The 23,969-nt window shown below is 39.2% G+C and overlaps 1 protein-coding gene across 1 annotated transcript in view; it reads right to left on the reverse strand.

The window, feature by feature from the left end:
* LOC147627028 (uncharacterized) overlaps window positions 1-9,795 on the reverse strand; it is a 69,463-nt gene extending 59,668 nt beyond the window's left edge. The window contains exons 1-2 of the mRNA XM_086815223.1: window positions 9,610-9,795; window positions 9,253-9,518 (exon numbers count right to left, since the gene is read on the reverse strand). Of these exons, the coding sequence (XP_086671349.1) occupies window positions 9,253-9,518; window positions 9,610-9,795 (452 nt within the window). The remainder of the gene's footprint in view (window positions 1-9,252; window positions 9,519-9,609) is intronic.
* Window positions 9,796-23,969: the final 14,174 nt, after the last annotated feature.

Below are 23,969 nucleotides of genomic sequence, written 5' to 3' on the forward strand. Positions count from 1 at the left end.
GGTGAACTTCTAATTAATTTTAGAGAGTTAAAAATTAAAAAATGGTCAGCCATACAAAGGAAGTTATGGCAAAATTTTTCTAAAATTGTGAAAAACAAGTTTTACTTTTTTATTCAAAAAGATTAATTCCCATCGTATATGTACTCTTAAAGTGTTATTTTTCATCCTAGGTATAGAAAAATGAATACTAAAAATATTTTTATTAAAAAAGTGTTACTTTCTTTAGAATTAAATTCTATGCATAGAAGGAAGCATATTGAAATTTTTATTTTGATCATAAAAGAGTGATTTTCATATCATAAGTGATTTGTATGCATAAAAGATATAATTTTTTTATATTAAAAGAGTGATTTTCATCATAAATGATTTGTATGCATAAAAGATATTTTTTTATATTAAAAGTATGATTTTCATCATAAATAATTTTTATGCATAAATGGATGCATAAAAGAAATTCTTTTATGTTAAAAGAGTGATTTTCATCAGAAATGAATTGGATGCATAAACATATGCATAAAAGATATATTTTTTATATTAAAAGTGTGATTTTCATCATAAATGATTTTTATGCATAAATGGATGCATAAAAGAAATTCTTGTATATTAAAAGAGTGATTTTCATCATAAATGATTTGTATGCATAAACATATGCATAAAAAAAGTGTAATTCCTACTAAATTGGATTTATGCATGGAAAGATGCATAAAGAATTTATTTCAATCCAAAAGTGTTATTCTCATCAAAATTGATTTTATGCATATAGAAGGATGCATAAAGAAATCCATTTTTATTTCAAAAGAGTTATTTTCATCAATTTTGATTTTATGCATAGAAAGATGCATAAAGAATTTTCTTTTCAATTCAAAAGAGTTATTTTCATCAATTTTGATTTTATGCATAGAAAGATGAATAAAGAATTTTATTTTCAATTCAAAAGAGTTATTTTCATCAATTTTGATTTTATGCATAAATAGATGCATAAAGAACTTTACTTTTAATCCAAAAGAGTTATTTTTATCAATTTTGATTTTTTGCATAGAAAGATGCATAAAACATTTACTTTTATTTCGAAAGTATTATTTTCATTGAAATTGAATTTATGCATAAATAGATACATAAAAGATTTATTTTTATTTTAAAAGTGTTATTCTCATTAAAATGGAATTTATGCATAGTAAAATGCATAAAAGGTTTATTTTTATGTCGAAAGTGTTATTTTCCTTAAAATCGAATTTATGCATAAATAGATGCATAAAAGGATTTTTATAAAAGTGTTATTCCTACTAAAGTTGTCTTTATGCCTAATTAGATGCGTAAAGAATCTTTATATCAAAAAATTAGAATTCTCTTTCATTCTATGAATGGATGGATGGAAGTGATATGAATCAAATAAATGTAAATGGAGGAATGGATGTGATGTCCTGTGAATAAGGATGTGAATGATGTAGATCAATGTAGATGGATGTATGAATGATGTGGTTTGATATGTGTGAATGATATGGGTTGATGTAGATGGATGTATGGATGATATGGATGTGGATGTGGATGTGGATGTATGGATGATATGGATGTGGATGTGGATGTGGATGTGGATGTGGATGTGGATATATGAATGTGGATGTGAAAATGGATGTATGGATATACATGTGAATGTGGATGTATAAAGGTGAATGTGGATGTGAAAATGGATGTATGGATGTAGATGTGAATGTGGATGTATGGATGTATGGATGTGGATTTGGATGTATGAATGTGGATGTGAAAATGGATGTATGGATGTAGATATGAATGTGGATGTATGGATGTGGATGTGGATGTATGAATGTGAATGTAGATGTGGATGTATGGATGTATGGATGTGGATGTGGATGTAAAAATGGATGTAGATGTGAATGTGAATGTATGGATGTGGATGTATGAATGTGGATGTGGATGTATGAATGTGGATGTGGATGTCTGAATGTGGATGTATGGATGTATGGATGTGGATGTATGAATGTGGATGTGAAAATGGATGTATGGATGTAGATATGGATGTGGATGTATGAATGTGGATGTGGATGTGGATGTGGATGTATGAATGTGGATGTGAAAATGGATGTATGTATGTAGATGTGAATGTGGATGTGTATGTGGAATAATGAATGTGAATATGTATGTGAATGGATATGAAGTCGATATGAGTGAATGGATGAGTGTCATGTGAATCAGAATGGATATGAAGTCGATATGAGTGAATGGATGAGTGTCATGTGAATCAGAATGTGAATGGATAATATAAGATGTGAACGAATGAGATGTAATGAGAAATGGATGTGATGAGACGTAATGTAAATTAAGAAAGATAGGAATGGATGTTATGTGAAGTGAATGAATCTGATGGGATGGGATGGAAAATGATGTATCTAGTCAAGAATGGATACACATATGATTTGGAATTGGGTTAAGTAATATGGATTGATGTGGAACAATCAAGAAAGACATGAGTTCATTATAGAAATTGTATTTGTGAACTGTTTGTAAATGACTGTTTTATGTCAAGAATGCTGGGGAAGCATTCTTGACCGTCTTGAGAATGTGGTTGTGGAGACCTACCTAATAAAGTTGCAACAGGGGGCAGCTGACGGAGAGTCAACGGAGGATGTCTTGCGTAGCAAGGTCGGCCGAGGTCTTGACCAGCCTCGGTTTGATTTAAATGGTAAGCTTTCAGTACGGTGGATGAGGGACCAAGGAAAAGGCCTATGAGTGAAGCGCTAGGTGACCTGCGAAGGATCCTAGAGGGTGCTAACCATACGGTGCTCGGGCTCTGGGTCGCCGAAGATACCCACACATGCGTCGTGGAAGATATTGGAACAAGGAGTAAGAGTTGGTTTTCTAAAACCAGGCATGGATCTAGTTGATTGACCTTGCTGGTCATTACTGGTCCTCAACAGATGCATCCATGGCTCTTTTATATGGATGTGTTGGTTGATCTTGCTGATCTTCAACGGAGATTCCATCTTGATTTTTATAAGTGATTATATTGCAGAGTACTATGAGCTAGGAACTATTGAAAAGGCCCCTGATGAGTGGATAGGTGGTGAGCGTTTTGGTTGCCAATGATGCCATAGATACTCTGATGAAGAAATGATTGGAAATTAAGATTCAATCGGGTATTTTGGAGGATTGTGATCAGTGATACTATGGCTTCATTAAATGATTGTTTTAAAGATGGCTGAATCTGTGAAAAAGGCAATTTCATATTGGGTGTGTAAGTGGTATGACTGGTGTTAAATTTGCATGAATATCGAGCTAAGGGGCCTAGGAACTCTCTTCCCTCGTACTACCCGGGACAAAACCTAACCAAAATTCCTAATTGGATCCCATCACTACAGCGGTTGGCTAACCCATGGGACTGGATGGTGTTAGGCTGGACTGATGGATCCGTAAAATGAGACTCAATTCTGTTATAATACGATAGATGAAGTAAATATTGGATAGAAATTGTTCTATGGATAAGAATCAAGGGGGTGTGCCTCTCGATGGGAAAAAGAGCGTTGATCTCTATGATCCAAGTGCAAGTTTCTTCCTTGATCTAGCCGAGTGTTTTTTCTTTGGGTCAGTCAAATTAGTTTGGTCAGTAATAACCTTGACTACGTTAGGGAAAAGTTATCCTGGTGGAATCGCCCGTGCTTTTTGAGGAAGTTTTTTCGGGTTCGGTTTTGGAAAAACCGATGGATTAGTCTCTTGTCCGGATATCCGTGCGAGGCCCCAAGTGTAGGACCCTGCCCCGTGCAAGAAGTGCTACTTCCACTGCTGCGGTGGGAACAGGGATCTTACAGTTGATATCAGAGCTATTTGGCTAATGAGGATCAACCGAGAAGCCAAATATGTCAAAAATTAGTCAAGAAGCACTAAAAGGTTGTAATTGTGTGATAAAATTCATACAATTTGATATTCATACTAAAATTCGTAAATTGGTAATTGGGTCTCAGATGGAAGTACCGTAATTGTATGGAATCCTTGACTTGATTTTGAGGCCTAGACATGATGGTATTTACCTTATAGTTCCAAGAATCGTGACCACCCGTATATACCGAGGGTATAACTGTAGCTCTTTATTGGCAATATATACGAGTAAATCTAAGACTTGAAATTATAAGTATTAATACTATCTAGATGATGAATTCAAATATGGTTGATATGATTTTAAGTTCTGATTGAGAACTGATGAGTTGATTTGGATTCTAATTGAAAACTGATGATCCCTGAAATTTGGTTGAAATGTAATAAGCTGAGCAAAACCACAATGAGGATGAATGGGACGAGTCCCTGTGATGATGTTCATAACTGGAATGATGTTAATGACTACAACAAATCACTATGAGATTAGTGGATTGTGCTGGTAGAATACTACTATTAACTTAAGGGATGATAAATTAAAAATCTAAAAAATTGAAATCCCCATGGAGGACTATTCAGATGGAAAAATTCAATCTAATGGACCATTATTGTGTTAAAGATATGAATGATATATTCTAAATGAATTATTAACTGATAATGTGTTCTATATGAGTATCTTTATCCCTTGATTCTGTGGAGAGCCGACCTATTTAGAAAACCCTGGAATTAGTTAAACAAAAATCGGATTGAATCATAAATAAAGAGACTTAAGAAGAATTTTTGTATTGATAGGAACATGGATCGAGGTCGTCGTGGTAGAAATGTTAACCCCCAACGCGATGAAGAAGAGCTCGACCTAGATGTTCATAAAACTCTTCATAGTGCTCATCCTGGACCTTTCAAGGGTGAAGGGGAACAGTTAGGTGAAGTTGTAGAAAAGTGGATTGAGTCCATGGAGGAATATTTTGATGTAACTGGCTACAATGAGAGAAGCAAGATGGCTCTCGTGCCAGGTTAAAGATTGTGAAAACGGCCAGGGTTGCGTGGAGGAATCACTGCGAGACAAACCGTCTTGACCAAAATACCCAAACCTGGACCGATCTCAAGGCTTACCTCAGAAAGAGGTTTTGTCCCCCAGGCTTTCTTGAAACTAAGATGAATGAGTTCTTGGAACTAAAGCAGGAAAACCAGACAATTGAAGAGTACCATCAGGCTTTTGCCCTTCTCCTTAAATATTCCCCTCAATTGGATGAAGAGCAGGCCAGGTTCATTCGGGGAATGAACACTACAAGACAATGCTGCCATACACGCGTTTCATACACGCGATAAATTACGAACGCGTGTATGGTCGCGCTTGTATTTGAATAGAATCGGGCGTGTGTATTTTAGCATTTAAGTTCGCGTGTATATTTGCATTTATCAACGCGTGTATAAACGCGTTTATATACACGCAGTAATACACGCATCTATACACGATAATATTCACGGGGTAATACTCGCTATTATACACGGATAAATACACGCTACTATACACGGATTAATACACGCATGGCAGAGAAAAACTGAAAAAAAACTGAATTCCTTTACAAAATTAAAAACTATTTTCCTTAAACCATCTCATAGTACATTACAGTATACATCATTACACAATCCCACTACATGCATTTACAACAATGAAATATATTCAAAAATAAATCATGCATATGAGATGATAGAAATGTCATCAATTTAGAACATACAGTGACGGATTGGTTAGGGTTCGATCTCATCTTCAATAAGATACATCCTTGCCAAACGATCAACATCAATATCCATTTGATCAATTGGTAAGGCTACGATTAAATTTATTCCACTATCGATATTCTGTACTCCATTGATAATGGTATCGATGTCCTGATCATCCTCATCAACATCACCATCATCCTCAATGGTAGGGTCATTCTCATGATCATGAGAAATGGCATGCTCATCCTCATTATCATGATCATCTCTTATTTCTTGATCATCGTCACAACATCTTCAATGGCATGTTCGACGTCATCTTCATTGCGGCTTGTTACATCCTCCATATGCTCCATATCAGTGAATGTATTATACATCACTTTGGAACGTGGTGCAATAGGGATGACGTACCACCATTTGATGTCATGCACCATTGGTAGATAGATAACCTACTCAAATACACACAGTACAGTAATTAATTAGCATATCAAAAGTCAAGGGGTACGCGAGCTTAGATATATATGTACATGAAACACATTAGTAAAAAAATGCATACCTGCTCTCATTGTTGTGGCAATACGAGCCTATCTTTCTTTGTTTGCCAGAACTTTGTAGAGTCAATAGTTACATATCCACTTGCATGGCGTTTTATCGTTGCATCAGGCCCTTTTTCCACCACGTTCATTTGCCATTTGACATCCAAAACATACACAAAGAAGCGACGAAAGTCAAGCCTAAATATGTCTTGGATTATGCCACAATAATCATCCATTTTTCCATTAGCTCCCTCAAAGCTACTAATGACACCGCAATCTTGTGTATTTCTCTTTTCATCAATTCTTTGTGTTCGAAAATGCTTGCCTTCACACCATATAGCATTGAACATAGTGCACTGGACCAAAATAGAAGCAATATTTGTGTAAGCAATGTGAATAAATATTAAAAGCAAATCACTTACAACTAATGCAAAACATTAGTTCTATGTACCTTTGACATGCATCCTCGTGCATACTCCCATTCTTCCGCCGTGATATGCAGCCCCTCGTCGCTCTCTGCTCTCTCCATTTCCTCATGCAACCAATCAACATGGATATCATTCGGAAGTGTTGCTAGATGCTTAGGGTACGCCTTCCGAGAGCCATGTTGCCTCCGAAAGAGAGCTCTTTCTGCTTGTCTTTTTGTCTTTGCATCCTCATATCTTGTAACCCATCTGCTCATCACATCACTATTAAGGATACAAGTGAAATTGAGATCATCAATCAATGTTCTGTCAATTACTTTACTCTGTCCTTTTCCTTGAGGCACAATAGAGGTCATCCTCAAGTCCTCTTCATTGCTCCATAGTCGTGGCAAAGAGCTGTCCACCTGACCAATAAATTCTGAAATATATACAAGAGACTCTTGTATCAACCAACCCTCGGCCATGCTTCCTTCAGGCCTTGCACTTTGCCTCACAAAGTCTTTTAAGGTCTTCATGAAGCGCTCTAGGAAGAACATCCAACGTGCATGCACAGTACCACATAAAGCAATTTCGTCCACTAAATGCACAATGAGATGTAGTTGACTTGTGAGAATGGTTCGCGGAAAAGTCTCCTCTACCAAACAAACCACCTCCACTGCCATAACACGCGCATCATCCAACGTGGCTGGATCAATTGCTTTGGAACTAACATATCTGAAAAATAAATAAATAGTACGTTATACCTCATGCACGTTCATTTTGCAAGGTATATATAATGAAGGGTGATCTGAGCATGGGTTTTACATACCTCACAAGCTCGCCCATCTTATAAATACATTTTTGCAAACTCTTATTCGCACAATGGTCGATGCTAGTAGGTAGTATGAACTACGCACATAAGAGCACATTTATGGTTTATGGCATTACAAAATTTAATTTCAACGTACGTACAAGACTTGGAAAACACTTACTTGAAGCATCTTGTGCCAATCGTGGGACTTCAACCCATATAGTTGCTCAACGCCTCTTTTCTTAGTGGTTGTAAAGGCTCCCTTCAATGATCTCATGCATCCAGTGGGAGTACGCAAAGTGGTGATGGCCTGCTTTACCTGCTTCTCCTCTTTCTTTGATATAATCCATGGTGCAGGCGGAAGACGAACGTGCCCACCCACCTCTCGTGGCCAAGCTTGACGCATACGTCCTACGACCCGCAAGTCCTCACGTACGCTAACATTGTCTCGTTTACCAGTAATATGTTCCCAAATACCAGATCCCACATTCTTGAAGATGTGCATGGGATCAAGAAGATGGTTGATCTTAAGATGGGTCCAATATGGCAGCCGGAAAAAAATGGAGTACCTGCACAAGGGATTGCTCTATGTGACCTTTAATCCAATTAGAGACTACACAAAACAAGATTGAAAAAACATCACTATACCTGTTCATGCCATCTGGAGGAAGAATAGTTGTAGACTCCCAAATACGCTTCCAATCTTTTGCACGAAGTGTTTGTGGAGGAATGTTACTCTTACTAGCAACATATTTAGGATGATCTGAGGGGAGAAATCGATGATGATTATCGAATATAGTCTTACACAAACCATCAGCATACTCATGTACTAATGAAGGGCCACAAATAGGACATGCATGTTTACCCGATGTTTTCAAACCTGTTAAAATATAAATAAAAGTTAGAATAATAAAGTCAAACCGTCTAATTAATATATATAGCCAATAGTAATAGAGTAGGGAGGTAATTAGAATTCTTACCAGAACAATCGCTGTATCCTGGAAAGTCATGCATTGTCCACATCAACACTGCTTTTAAGTCAAAGTGTCGAGAGGAGGGAGGCCTACTAATGTCCACCACCGCAACACCTCTCCATAGTTCCTCCAACTCATCAATCAGTGGTTCAAGATAAACATCCATATGCTTGACTTTATGTTTCCTTGGAATTAGAAGGGATAACATAAGATGTCCCTTCTTGATCGCCATTGATGGTGGAAGGTTGTAATTCACCAACACAACTGGCCACACGCTGTATGCGGTGCTTTTGAAACCAAATGGATTCACTCCATCCATACCCAGGCCAAGTCTCAAGTTTCTGGGCTCTGTTTTAAAGCTGGGCCACTCATCTTCAATATGCTTCCAAGCAGGAGTGTCTGCGGGAATTCTCCACATGCCATCATCCGATCGATGTGAGGAATGCCATGACATGAGCTCTGCTATGGATTTGCACTTGAACATGTGTTTGATGCGAGGAATTATAGGAAAGTGTCGCAAGACTTTACGAGGTACATCAAAACTCTTCATATCTGTTCTGTACCTTGCTTCACCACAAGTGGGACAATGTAGAGCCTCCTTATGCGTCCCACGAAAGAGAATGCAATCATTGACGCATGCATGTATTTTATCATAATCCAGTCCTCCAAGAGATGTCACATAGCGCCTCGCTATGTCTCTTGAGGTGGGTAGTCTATTTTCCTTTGGAAGCATGTTTGATAATAGCCTGCATCCAATATCATCAATTATAATTAGTCTTAAATCCTAAACCTTAAACCACTAATTCAAATTTGTAAGTTAGAATGCTTACTTCAACAATGCGTCAAGACTTGCATTGCTCCATCCATAAACTGTTTGTATATTAAGTAGTTCAAGTGAAGCACGTAAAACTAAGAATGTGCACCCTTCAAACACCGGTGTCGATGAAGCCTTATAAAGATGCTCTTGTTCCATATGATCGTCGTCCATACCTTTGGGATCATCCTTAAAAAGATTCCGCACCATATCATCAAGCACCTCCTCTTCCACAACTTCGTGGGGTGCAGGGCTATTGTCGTCCCTTTCCCACTCATCTCTGACAATAGATCCCGAAGCTCCAGCATCATCTCGTCGACGCTTTACGTGCTCTCGTCGCGCGTAGGGTACCATGTTAGGGTGTGGTACTGCATCCTGCTTCAATTTATCAAATTATATGTTACAACTCTATTAATTTAATTTGGATACCGAGTCATTTGAATACCATCAATTTACATCTACTCACCTCTAAACCTGTTTGATTCCATTCTCCATACATGGAGATGTGATTCAAGGTAATTCGACGTGCTCGTACAATGCATCCTTGACATCGATTACACATACATTTGATCCGTTGTCCCAACCACACATCGCGATTACGATGACGCATTGTCTCATCTTCTCCAGAACTGCTTGAAGAGGTTGATGACATCCTGTGTACAAATCAGAAAACACAAAATCATTATATGTTTTTAATGAAAGCACAAAATCGCATGTATTGACGCGGCTATCTCCTAAAAATTGCGTGTATTAACGCGGCTACTTCCTAAAAATCGCGTGTATTAACGCGGGTAATGTCTGCAAAACGCGTGTATAAACGCAGCTAAAATCACATACACGCGAATATACCTGCGTTTATAAACGCGAATATAAACGCGGCAGTATGTTTAAACTAAAAATAGCCCGCCTTCCCCAAATATAGATTTTGAGCTAAGAAATCAACAGTGCATGCGTTTTCGCCTGTTTTCGCCTCTTCCAACAGCAAGGAGGGAGCAGAGAAAGGAGCACACACACGGGAGAAGGAGGGAGCAGAGAAGGAGCAGAGAAGACTCACTTTTTCAGAGGTGAGTCACTTTGTTCTGTGCCTTGTCTCTTTTGTCAGATTTGTTTACTTTGCTCTTTGCTCTTTGGGTTTGTCTTTTTGCACACGATTGGGTTACTGCATCATCCTGACAGGGGCGACAATGGCTGGTCCTTTTATAAGGACATTCTGTCTTTGTCGGGGGGTCGGTCTTTTCGAGAAAATTTTTTCGCAGGTCGCGTGTAAGAACGCGTGTAGAAGCGCGTGTAACCTGTCTGCAGAGTATGTTCACGCGCATATACACGCGTTTTTGGACGGGTGTATACACGCGTTTTTTGACGGGTGTATACACGCGTTTCTGCAGACAGAAAACTGCGGCGTTTCAGATTTCATGATTTGCAAGCAACTGACTTGAATGATTTAATTTGTGTGAGTCAAGAGACAACCCATGATGTACATGAAGATGTTTGTTGCAGGTTCTTTATGGATATTCCAGGTTCTTCATCCGATCCATTTGCATACAGCAATTGGTTGATGGAGATGATGAATCACTTTGGGCGCCAACCTGGTCCGGTTGAGCTTATAGAGTATATGTATGCCCATCCCCCTTCTTCCCTGCCTGGTGTCTATACCCCTATCGCGAGTATCCAGGGCACTCCAGTGCCGTCTATTCCTCCGAGTCCCCGACGAGACAGCATGCAGCTTCTCCTCTTCCACGTCCACCGAGGAGACATACCTCGTCCCAGACACACTCACGTACACCCTCACAGCCACCATCACGTGCTCCCTCAGAGCCACTGTCATGTCAGGGCTCACAGCCACCGTCACGTAGACAATCCCCCCAGTCGTGACTCCACCCGCAGCAGTAGGAAGAGTGGGAGTGGAGGATGCGGCGGGTGCTTTGGTGGGGGAGGTGGGGGAGGTAGTAGGGCACGCGGTGAGAGAGGAGATAGAGGGAGAAGAGTTAGAGGAGACAGTTCGGAAGAGGAGGAGATGAGAGAGATGGAGAGAGTGGTTTGCTATGATGTGACAGATAGGGGCGGGATAGTGATGGATGCGAGGGGGAGGGAGGTAATGGAGTACATGCGTGGGGTAGTATCAAACTCATATAGAAATTGTTTTATTAAATTTAAAGATCAAAATAGCCGATTAGTTGGGGAGGTGATAGAGGCTGTACATAGTCGGTACCCCAATCCCCCACATGCTACATTCTCGGATGTATGGGGAAGGACGCGAATAAGGGAGATCTTAAGTAATAAAAGATCTCACCTTAAAAAACTCGCGTACGATGACCGGCTAAATGTAGCTGCGGGTGGCTATCTTGCCGAGAAACCTGCCACCACTGCACACAAACGCGAGTGGAAGGAGGCAAAGAAACGAGCAGAGGGTGGCGTGAAGAGCAGGCAGCATGTGGAGGCACGACGGATCCAGATGGAGACCGTTGGATCTTCGCATTTCGGATCTGGCGGCGTCGAGTCATGGGAGGCAGAGTTCGTAAGTATCCTGCCACTTTATTTGATTGTTTACTTAATTCATTGATTCTATGATTGTTTTAATCTTACAAATTGTGTTGATTATGATACAGCGACGGGTTACGGGGAGGAAGCCCACAACCCACGATACTGCGTATGCTCGTCGGCATAGCAGACGTGACACGTGGGCCATCTTCAGAGCCGAGGGACGTATTACGGACGCGCAGTTTGAGTTGGCCATGAGACCATACGGTCGACAGGTACTTGAAAATTCGTAACGAATGGTTTTGGTTTATTGAATTGCATATATATATACTTATATACTATATATTACTTGAACAGGCACAAGCTGCTGATGATCCACCGGCCGCCGGCTGCTGCAGAGGGTGGATGTGAGCACTACTCCTCGGACATTCCGACCGATGTGAGCTCATCTGAGCATGGGGGGAGCACCGAGTCATCATCTGGGTCTGAGTAGTACTCAGACTTGTAGTATCACATTCCATATTGAGGATGTGATTGTATATATTTTTTTGTAAACTCAAGCCATGGGCTACTTCGAGATATGGACTCCCTTGTATACATGTATAAAATTTTGATAGTAATATTGAATTGATTGATCGATAGTATTACATTCATGTCTGTCTTGAATCGTGTAATGACAATGTATGCATTCATGTCATTCTTGTCTTAATCTCCCTCGTGCATATGTTCTTCGTGGATGGTCTAATGGGATGGTCTAATGCACCAAAAACCCTAAACCAGAGAGTGCTATTGGGTGCTGGAATGCTGGAACAGTATTCAGGCACCAAATAGCACTCTCTGGATTTTTTTTTGGCTCTCTGTTTGCGTGTATAAACGCGTCAGAGCTGCTAAAACTCGCGTGTATCTGCGCGGATACCCTAGAAATTACGCGTGTATTAATGCGTATAAACTGGCAATTACGCGTGTATAAGCGCATCTAAATTAAAGAAACGCGTGTATAGACGCAGGTATAAACGCGTCTGGGATATTGGAACTGAACAGGATGCGGCTATACACCCGTGTATAAGTGCGTCTAATATAAGAAAAAGCGTGTATAGCCGCGTGTATCAATGCGTCTGTGTAAAAAACGCGGCTACACACCCGTGTATACGCACGTCTGAGTCTTACTATACACGCAGTTTTACACGCATGTCTCTGGCCGCGATGATACACGCGCTGATACACGGGCCCGCTACTTTTTTTCACAAGTCATTTTTAGCGGCTAAGAGCGCGGGTATGAGCCCGATCCCTTGTAGTGGAACGAGCCATTGGATACTTTAGTCAAGAATGCCAAACCTATCTCAATGGCCGAAGCAATAAGAATGGCGAAGGATTTCGCCAAAGCCTTTGATGTCAAAGTCCTGCCAAAGCCAGCCAACAAAGCTAGCACCATCACCTTTCAAAAGGTTTTTATTCCCAAAAGATGATTCCAACCTTTCTCCGCCTAAGAGATATCAGGGTTAAACCCAGGATATGGGAAGTTCCAGAATGGAAGAAATGTCCTTTTCTCGAAACTCAATTCCCTGGATTTTAACCTCAGAAGTTCCACCCTTGAAAAAGAGAGTGAAATGCTATAACTGTCAAGGGTTTGGACATCGCAATATGGATTGCCCAACTCCTTTTGGATCAAGGTTTTTAGGAGGGCAAGGAAATCAGGGATCAAGATTCCAACATCCAGTCCCTTCCGTCTAGAGTAATCAGGGTTCTATCTGCCAAAATCAGGGAAATCCCAGAGGTAGACCCTCTATCCAACCTGCAGTTTCAATCCAAAGTAATGCAAGACCTCCACCTCATAATAGGGGAAGTCAAAGAGAGTTTTTGACCTTCCCTCTTCAAAAAGATTGGTGGCCACTCTTGTTTCAAACAAGAGTAGAACCCTCAAACCATCAAGCCAAAGGAAAGCTCTCAAATTCCTCCATAAGTTGGAGATTCTTCTCTTTTCCGATCATTTTATGGTTTTTTTATGATTTTTGTCTTCTCTAAATTGAATATGATGTTATGCCTCATTGAAAAAAGGCATTCCCCTCTCTTCTTTAGTAAATCCAACCATTCTTATCCTAGATGAATGATTAATGGATAAAATCAAGTTTTTCATAATGTTTCTCTTTGATAAAGTAGAAAATGTTTACATTAGAATGATTTAAATACTCTTAGTGAACTTCTAATTAATTTTAGAGAGTTAAAAATTGAAAAATGGTCAGCCATACAAAGGAAGTTATGGTGAAATTGTTCTAAAATTATGAAAAATAAGTTTTACTTTTTTATTCAAAAAGCGTAATTCCCATCGTATATGTATTCTTAAAGTGTTATTTTTCATCCTAGGTATAGAAAAATGCATACTAAAAATATTTTTATTAAAAAAGTGTTACTTTCTTTAGAATTAAATTCTATGCATAGAAGGAAGCATATTGAAATTTTTATTTTGATCATCATAAAAGAGTGATTTTCATCATAAGTGATTTGTATGCATAAAAGATATAATTTTTTTATATTAAAAGAGTTATTTTCATCATAAAGCATAAAAGAAATGTTGTAGATCAATGTAGATGGATGTATGGATGATGTGGTTTGATGTGTGAATGATGTGGGTTGATGTAGATGGATGTATGGATGATATGGATGTGGATGTATAAATGTGGATGTGGATGTGGATGTATGGATGTGGATGTGGATGTGGATGTGGATGTGGATGTAGATGTGAATGTGGATGTATAAATGTGAATGCGGATGTGAGAATGGATGTATGGATGTAGATGTGAATGTGGATGTATGGATGTATGGATGTGGATGTGGATGTGGATGTGAAAATGGATGTATGGATGTAGATATGGATGTGGATGTATGGATGTGGATGTGGATGTGGATATGGATGTGGATGTGGATGTGGATATATGAATGTGAATGTAGATGTGGATGTATGGATGTACGAATGTGGATGTGGATGTAAAAATGGATGTGTGGATGTAGATGTGAATGTGGATGTATGGATGTGGATGTGGATGTGGATGTATGAATGTGGATGTGGATGTGGATGTATGGATGTACGGATGTGGATGTGGATATATGAATGTGGATGTGAAAATGGGTGGATGTATGGATGTGGATATATGGATGTGGATGTGGATGTATGAATGTGGATGTGGATGTGGATGTATGGATGCATGGATGTGGATGTGGATGTATGAATGTGGATGTGGATGTGGATGTATGGATGTGGATGTGGATGTGAAAATGGATGTATGGATGTATGGATGTGGATGTGGATGTGGATGTGGATGTATGAATGTGGATGTGGATGTGGATGTATGAATGTGGATGTGAAAATGGATGTATGGATGTAGATGTGAATATGGATGTACGAATGTGGATGTGTATGTGGAATAATAAATGCGAATATGTATGTGAATGGATATGAAGTGGATATGAGCGAATGGATGAGATGAGATGTCATGTGAATCAGAATGTGAATGAATAATATGAGATGTAAACGAATGAGACGTAATGAGAAATGGATGTGATGAGACGTAATGTAAATTAAGAAAGATAGGAATGGATGCTATGTGAAACAAATCTGATGTGATGGGATGGAAAATGATGTATCTGGTCAAGAATGGATACACATATGATTTGGAATTGGGTTAAGTAATATGGATTGATGTGGAACAATCTAGAAAGACGTGAGTTCATTATGGAAACTGTATTTGTGAACTGTTTGAAAATGATTGTTTTATGTCAAGAATGCTGGGGAAGCATTTTGAGTGTCTTGAGATTCAGGGAACAGAATTCAGGCAGCTGATGGAACACACAGCAGAATCTTCTACCGAGGAACAGATTGAGCAAGAGGAGAAGGATGCAAGAATTATGGCTAAAAGAATCTATGACATGAAGTTTGGCACTTCTAGTAGGGTTAAGGAGGATGAATTGAAAGAGATTAATTTGGGTACAAAGGCTAACCCAAAAATGGTAAAGGTGAGTGTCCATGTTGAAGGAGAATTTTTGAAGGAGCTGTTACAGTTGTTGCAAGAATACATGGATGTATTTTCTTGGGAGTATTCTCAGGTGAAAGTTATAGACCCTGCATTACATCAACATCATATTAACTTGCAGAAAGATGCAGTTCTGATTGCACAGCAAAGGTACAGAATGAACCCTAGTTTTGCAAAGCAGGTTAAGGAGGAGATAGATAAGTTGTTGACAGTACAGGCTTCATCAAGCCAGTGAATGAGGTGTCATGGTTGTCTCCAATTATAGTGGTACCTAAGAAGAATGGGAAGCTAAGAGTATGTGTGGACTATAGAAAGCTTAATGCAGCAACTATTACTGATCTTTTTCCAATTCCGTTTCGTGATGTAGTTTTGGATGCAGTTGCAGGTCATGAAATGTATAGCTTTCTGGATGGGTTTTTTGGGTATAATCAGATTCACGTTGCTGAGGAGGATCAATACAAAACAGCCTTCATTACTGAGTGGGGTGCATTTGTGTATACAGTAATGAGTTTTGGCTTGAAGAACGGACCACCATCATTCAACTTTGTTGCACATAAGGTAATTGAGCCATATTTGCAGGATTTTATGAGGGTTTTTGTAGATGATTTTTCAATTTTTGGCAAGAAAGACTTGCATTTGCTGCATCTGAAGGTATGTTTGGAGAGATGTAGAAAGTTCAAAATGGCACTGAATCCTTGCAAGAGTGTCATAGGTGTTAGAAGTGGGGTACTACTTGGTCATGTGGTTTCAAGTGAAGGGATGGCCATTGATGTAAAGAAGACTGAAGCCATCCAATCTGCAAAGGCTCCAGTCGCTGTTAAAGAGTTGATGAGATTTGTGGGTCAAATTAAGTGGCATTCAAGGTATCTCAGGTATTTAGATAATGTGTGTTTACCACTAACACACTTAACTAAGAAAGAAGTAGCTTTTGTTTGGGCTGATCCTCAGGAAAGATCATTCCAACTTTTAAAGAAGATGATCTCTGTTGCGCCAGTTCTACAGTCTCCAGAGTGGTCTTTGCCTTTTCATGTCTTTGTGGATGCGTCTGATGTGGCCATAAGAGCCGTGTTGATGCAGGAAAAATTCAGAGGTTGGTTTAGGCCAGTGTATTATGCAAACAGAGTACTCACATCAACTGAGAGGAATTATGCTGTCACTGAAAGAGAAGCATTGGGCATGGTATATGCTTTGAAAAAATTTAGGCACTATTTGTTGGGAAATAGGGTAATTTTCCATGTTGACCACCAAGCTTTGTTGTACCTAATCAAGAAGCCAATGCTAACAGGAAAGTAGGCTAGGTGGATGTTGTTATTACAGGAGTTTGATTTTGTTATTGTTCATACTCTAGGAAAAGAACATGCCATTGCTGATTACTTGAGTAGGTTAGAGACAAGTGAAGAACCAGTGGGAGTGAATGATGATTTACCAAATGCTTCATTATTTGAAGTTCAGCCTGCTGTGTCGGATTCTTGGTATGACCAATTATTGACATTTCTGACTGACGGCACTATCCCAGGTGAGTTTACTGTAGATCAGAGGAGGAAGTTTACTTTGAAGAGTAGACCTTTTTTGGTAATTGTAGGGGCATTATATAGGAAGGGCATTGATCAAGTCATCAGAAGGTGTGTTCCAGATTTTGAACAGAATACTGTCATTCAAGAAGCACATTCTGGTGCAGCAGGTGGACATTTCTCAGGAGATATAACAGGAAAGAAAATTCTCCAGACTGGATTGTGGTGGCCCACAGTTTTGAAGGATGCACATGAGCATGCTAAGAGGTGTGTCATATGTCAAAAGACTGGTCAGCCAGATAATAAGGATAGAATGTCAGATCATCATATTCTACCACTAGAGCCTTTCCAGAAGTGGGGGATGGATTTTGTGGGACCTGTTAAGCCTACAACAAGGAAGTAGGTATATTTTGGTTGCAATAGACTATTGTACTAAATGGGTAGAAGCTGTAGCTTTGAAGGATAATAAAGCTTCAAGTGTTGCAAGGTTCTTGTATCACAACATAATGACCAGGTTTGGGTGTCATGTGGAGCTTGTGAGTGATAGGGGATTTCATTTCTTAAATGAGGTGATAGCTAAATTAACCAAAACCCATATGATTATGCACAAAAAGTCTATAGCTTACCATCCTCAAGCTAATGGGCAGGCTGAAAGTACTAACAAAACATTGGTTGGAATTTTGAAGAAGATAGTGGCAGACAATCATAAGGATTGGGATGACAAATTGGACTCAGCATCATGGTCTTGTAGAACAGCCTTTAAGGTAACAACAGGGATGACACCATTTAGATCGGTGTATGGATTAGAAGCTATGGTGCCTATGGAGTTTGTGGTGCCAAGTCTTAGAATCACAGCTGAGAAGATGTCTTCTAAACTGTTAGTTCAACACAGGAGTAAATATCTGATGTAGTTGGAAGAAGACAGGTTGGTCAGTTCATATATTACTGAGGTGATCCAGAAGAGACGACATGCCTATGGAGTTTGTGGTGCCAAGTCTTAGAATCATAGCTGAGAAGATGTCTTCTAAACTGTCAGTTTAGCATAGGAGTAAATATCTGATGTAGTTGGAAGAAGACTGGTTGGTCAATTCATATATTACTGAGGTGATCCAGAAGAGACGACATGCATGGGTGAGTATGAATGTCAAATTTAAAGTATTTCAGGTTGGTGACTGGGTGATGGTGTACTGAAGCTTTTGTACTGAGGTGAAAGCTTTTGTACTGAAGCTTTTGTACTGAGGTGATAGCTTTTGTACTGAGGTGATCCAGAAGAGACGACATGCATGGGTGAGTATGAATGTCAAATTTAAAGTATTTCAGGTTGGTGACTGGGTGATGGTGTACTGAAGCTTTTGTCAGGGTTTGGTTTGACTGAATTGTGCTGTGTTGGAAGTCGCTTAGTTGGACTTTACTGGCTCGGAGTTTTTAAAATTTTTTCTACAAGACTTGTGAGATTACATGCCTAGTAAGAGTGATGATTACTTTATGGAGGTGTGTATGGAGATCTTACGTTAGGAGATTTGTCACGAGTGTGAGCCATCGCGTCTTCTTTTTCCTCATGCATCGCCCTTTACGGTTTTCGTCTGTGTTTTCAGAGCCCCTTCAGTCTCCCATGCCTAAGGCAAAACACCTTGCCACCATGCGACCTCTTCAAGATGATGACTCACCAGAAGTGCTGAAGACGAGGCTGCGCCGCAAGGGAGCTAGCGTGCGGGTGGATGTGACTAGCTCTGAGGAAGACTTGGAGGGTTTGGCGGATGAAGAAGCTAGCATGCCTACAGCTATGCTAGCTGGCAAGTTGATGCAGTCCTTAATGGACCCATTCATGGACTTCAAGGTGGAGATTGATATTTAGGCAGAAAAGAACGCCACCTGGTTGTAGAAAATTGGATTGCACGAATTCGCTACTTTGCCATGGGATGAATGGAGGAATAATCTCTATGCAAAGTCACAGGTGGAGATTTTGAGGAAAAGAAAAGGACTGATTTCTTCAAAGGTAGTATTAACTCCTGAAATTGTTGCTGAAGTGTTTGTCGCCCTGTTTTTCACAAGGTAAGTGTAGTGAGGACTCTTTGAAAGAGGAGTTTGGTCCTCGGTGAGGGTGGAAGACTGTATTATATGCTAAAGAATGTCAGTTATGCAAGACGGGAGCAGCTTAAGTGGTATTTGGAAAGGCTCTGTCAAAAGAAAACTATGCTGCTCTATGCTGGGCTGAGAAGGGTGAATAGGTCAGTTGTGCACATTGGTTGTATGAGAGGATGTACAGTGAAGTGTTTGTGTCTGACAAAAGGAAGACTTAGACTAACAGTAGGCTTTGTGCTTACTTGGCAGCTTTGTTTTACTATGCTGAGAAAGTTGATGCAGGGGATGTGATGTTGCCAGACAAGGACAAATATTTGGGGAGTGAGCAATCTCAGCATGCAGAGCCGTAGGTTTTGCAGAAATCAGAGATGTTTGATTTGTCTAAAGACAAAATGGAGGTTTCTCACCACATGAGGAAAGTTGGATACAATGTAAAAGAGTCTTTACCATTAGTTGACTCACCACAGTGTTCGCAGTATTTTGGGGAGTTGGAGGTACATTCTCCAATGGAGGTGGTGGAAGCACAAACACCAACTTGATCGTAGTGATTGCATTCAACACAAGGCATTTTGCTTCTCACTATTAGAGGTATTAAGGACGTCTGGTTTTGAAGGTTTTCATCCTATCTTATAGGCATGGTCAATGGCATGGGGAGGTGAGTTGGTGGCATAGATCTCAATGGCTCAAAGATGTCAGCCATTGGTTTGAGTCCTTGTGTGATCCTTGGCAATCTCTCTATCGTGGCCATGTTAGAGTGCCTAATGAGCAATCATAGTTTTTTTTTGGGCTTTTTATACCTTCCCACAGCCCGTTTTACAGCCTCAAGAGGCTTGGCGTAATCTTCGTTAGATTAAACGGGTGTCCGTTTGCCCTAATTAGCTTAGGTGCTATACGCACGTGAACGACATTTTTTTTTGAAAAAAGCATATGCTAGGAACTTTTTTTTTCCCACGTGAACTAGTTTTTCACGCATGAACCGAACTTCACGTGGATATTAAATTTCGTTTTTTTTTGGAGTCTAGTGGAAAATATGAATTTTCCTTTTGGGAGAAATATTTTTTGAATTTAGAATGAAAGGGATATGGGCATTTTTCCAAAAAAGGTAAGTGGAATCAAAAAAGGTAAGTGGAATCAAAAAAGTCAATCCTTTAATGACATACCCTATACCCTTCATAAATGACCCCCCAAAATGGATAAATTGATAACTCATGAGCATCTTCTGATTGAATGCTCATTAGCCTTAATGAGTTATGTAAAAAAGTGATCAAGGATTAATCCAAGATTAATTCTTTCACTAATCTTTCTCTCTTTTACACTAATCAAGGACTAAAATTAATCACTAATCTCTAATTAATTCACACAATTGAGCACACCATTGGATAGAGTAAGAAAAACTAATCTATGTGCATCAACAATTGTATAAATCAATCTAAATTAGGAGATTAATTAGACTCTTAATTATAGTCTCCTTTTTAAGGCAAAATTAAGCAAAGAGAGTCAAATTTCTCCAATTGATCAAAAAATTTCATGTGAGTAGGTGTTTTGATGCATCTAGATGCTCTCAAAATACTCTAAAATCCCAACTTCGACTACTCATATGATTAATTTAGATCCCAATTAACATATTTTTTAAATTTTTAGCCTCTTGAACAAGATTAATCACCCTTAATGACAAAAACCAGTCCATTAAGAGAAATTAGTCAAATTCAAGGGTTTTTTTATATGGTTTCAAGAAGTTTTTTGAAAGATTAAGCTACTCCTAATGCTTGCACTCTCTAATCCAAACAATTTCAACAATTAATACACAATTAAACTAAAATTAATGATCTTAGATCTATGTTTAATCTAAAGAGAGCTAACATTCACTAAAAAATACATTCTCTTGTATTGTTTAATGCAATGGATGCAAACTAAGCCTAATACAAACTATGTGCAAGCCTTAAGAACATGAAAAACCATAAAAACAATAATAGCATTCAAAAACAAAAAAGAGAGCTATTCTACACCAAATCTCACACAAATCACCATCAAATCCACATCTTTTTCATGGTAAATGACTAATCAAGATAATAGGCAATGGGTTATATGTAGATTAGAGACAAAACAATGGAAAAAGCCAAGGGATGACTCCACGATAGATAGCGGTGCCAAAAATGTTAAGGCTCACCCTAACCCTCTTTGTTTGAAACACATCCAAAAAGAGATTACCTGGTGAACCGCAACTATCATGAGGATCTTTCCAATGGCCAAGCTCATAACCCTTGAGGTATCTAAGCTCTACAACTCCTTAAGAAGCAATTCCACCGTGTCTCCCGCGAGCGTTGTCACACCGCCGCGTTGCACTATGGGTCCTCGTCCCTCCTCTCACCTCACTTCAGTTACACACACTCACTAGCATGCATTAGGGAGAGAGATTAGTAAGAGAATTAGCAAGAGCAAGACTCAATTGCACAATGGGAGTGTATGTTGTATTATGAGAGAAATTCACATATACCATAAGTGCTTACATTCAGTCGCCCGGGCACTTTAGGCTCATAAGAGGCCTAATGCTATTACAATGACTACTCTCATAATATATCCATGAAGTATATAACTTAGGACTTCATCTTTTCTTGCTACCACACACTCTTGAAGCGGGAATTGTCATAAATACTCCATCACACCATTACGACGCCCATCCAAGTTGTAGCTTTGGACACTATTGCTTGATATCTTGAATGTATGACCCTTTGGCGTCGTGACTCCTTGGTGTAAGATAATGGCGGTAGCTCTTGTTAATCCTAGAATTGGATTAATAGAGGCTTGTACTTCGAGCCTATTAAGGCCATGCATCAATGAGTGAGGTACACTTGCTTATGTTAATCAATTGAGTTATTAATCTTAATCATTTCTCTGCTTTGGCACAAACACAAGATTCCCAAAGCATTCTCACACCTATGAAGACATGCTTACAAGCCCCATGTTTTCTATCTCCACATTAGATATACATAAGATACATGTACCTCTACATGATGATCCATGAAGTCCAAGTGCAGTTTTCTATCTCCACATTTCCCCCACATTCAATGAACTCTTCGGCACTGTGATGTTCATTAAATCTCCATTTCTCTTGACACCTTCATAGTTTATAAATCATCATATCGGCCCATGTGATTTATAGAATCCCCAATTGCTCATTCAAGTATTTCTCCATGCCTTCATAAATGCATTCCTTTGTACATTGGTATGCCCACATGCCATCATATATAACTGGATGCTTCTGGCTTGCCCATGAGCTCTGAGTAACAGCAAAAACATCATCCTCCATACTCATATACAAAAACTCCTAAATCTGGCTCAGCCTCAGCTCGTCTTATTGAACCTCATTTACAATATGAACATATGTACATGGCATCATATAATGACTCGTCATGGCACTTAACCCCATGCATCTGGATGTGTATTTGATGGCCTCACATGCACGGTTTCACATCATAGACGTGCCATGGCACGACAACGTGTACCTGCATCATTCCTGAACTTGGATCCACTACTCGAGGACTCCCCAGGTCCACTCAGCCACCTGTAATTGCTGCCCTACATGTGGTGCAACATCAACACTTCTTACGTCTGCATCTTATATTACCTTCACTACTGGTGCATAATACTAGCTACTCAACTAATCGAAGACAACATCTCTGCTTACTTGCATCTCACGAGTGGTAGAAGTCAATATTAGATAAAATGGAAAAAATCCCTCAAAATGGGAATGTATTTAAAAAATTTGTTTTGGCCATATCTTGAACATGCAAACTCCAAATTTGTCAGACAAAGTAGATCTAGATTCTACTTTTCAAGCTCTTTCCAATAATATGTCACATGAATATGTTTTGACAAACTTTTGGATGAGTTTACCATACCCCCACTTTTTTCATGGGAATGGGATTTTTCCCACTTTATCTAATATTGACTTGTAGGGTTATAGCATCTATAACCTTTTTGCTTTATAGCATAACCAATGAAAACTTTTCCACAGTATGCAGCTCTTGTTTTAATTACAACTTCCTTGTCTTTGTGTTAGTCTGGAACATCTGAACCAGATTTTGTGGAGTGTTTGCATCATGTATGTGTCCTATCATAGTGTCTGTGACACTAATTGAAAGCCAGTACATGACTTTTCTTGCACCCTAATTCCAATCCTTGAATGCCTCTTCCTCTTCAATCATATCCATACTATCACTGTCAAGCTTCTCATCCTGAATCTCTTGTGAATCAAAAGGATCACCATTATGCCTTCTTTTAAATATCTTGATTCTTTTGCCAGCCACAAGATTCTTTACTTCTGTTCCATCAAGCTCACACAGAGTATACGTGGCATTTCCATGCACATGCTTGACAATGTAAGGGCCAAACCATCTTTTTGCAAATTTTCTTTGAACAGTGAATTGGTTGTCAAGGCTACTATCATACATTAGAACCCATCACCTTCTTCAATAGGTTTTGGCCAAAGTCTGTGTCTACTATCAAATCTTTCTTTATTTTTCAGCCTTGCATCTTTCAAGCAAGCTTTAGCAAGCTCTACATCTTCAGGCCTCCTCTCTAACTGTCTTATTCGCAATGCAAGGAGGTCATCTCTGCTCAATCCTTCCACCCAGGGCAATACATTCCAAGTTAGAATTACTTCTTCAACTGGCATCACTGGCTTCTGACCATACATTAATTCTGCAGGCATGTATGTCACTGAGCTATGA

The sequence above is a fragment of the Cibotium barometz genome, chromosome 21 (assembly GCF_041138505.1).
Source record: "Cibotium barometz isolate CiBa-2024 chromosome 21, ASM4113850v1, whole genome shotgun sequence".
In the NCBI taxonomy this organism is placed as follows: Eukaryota; Viridiplantae; Streptophyta; class Polypodiopsida; order Cyatheales; family Cibotiaceae; genus Cibotium; species Cibotium barometz.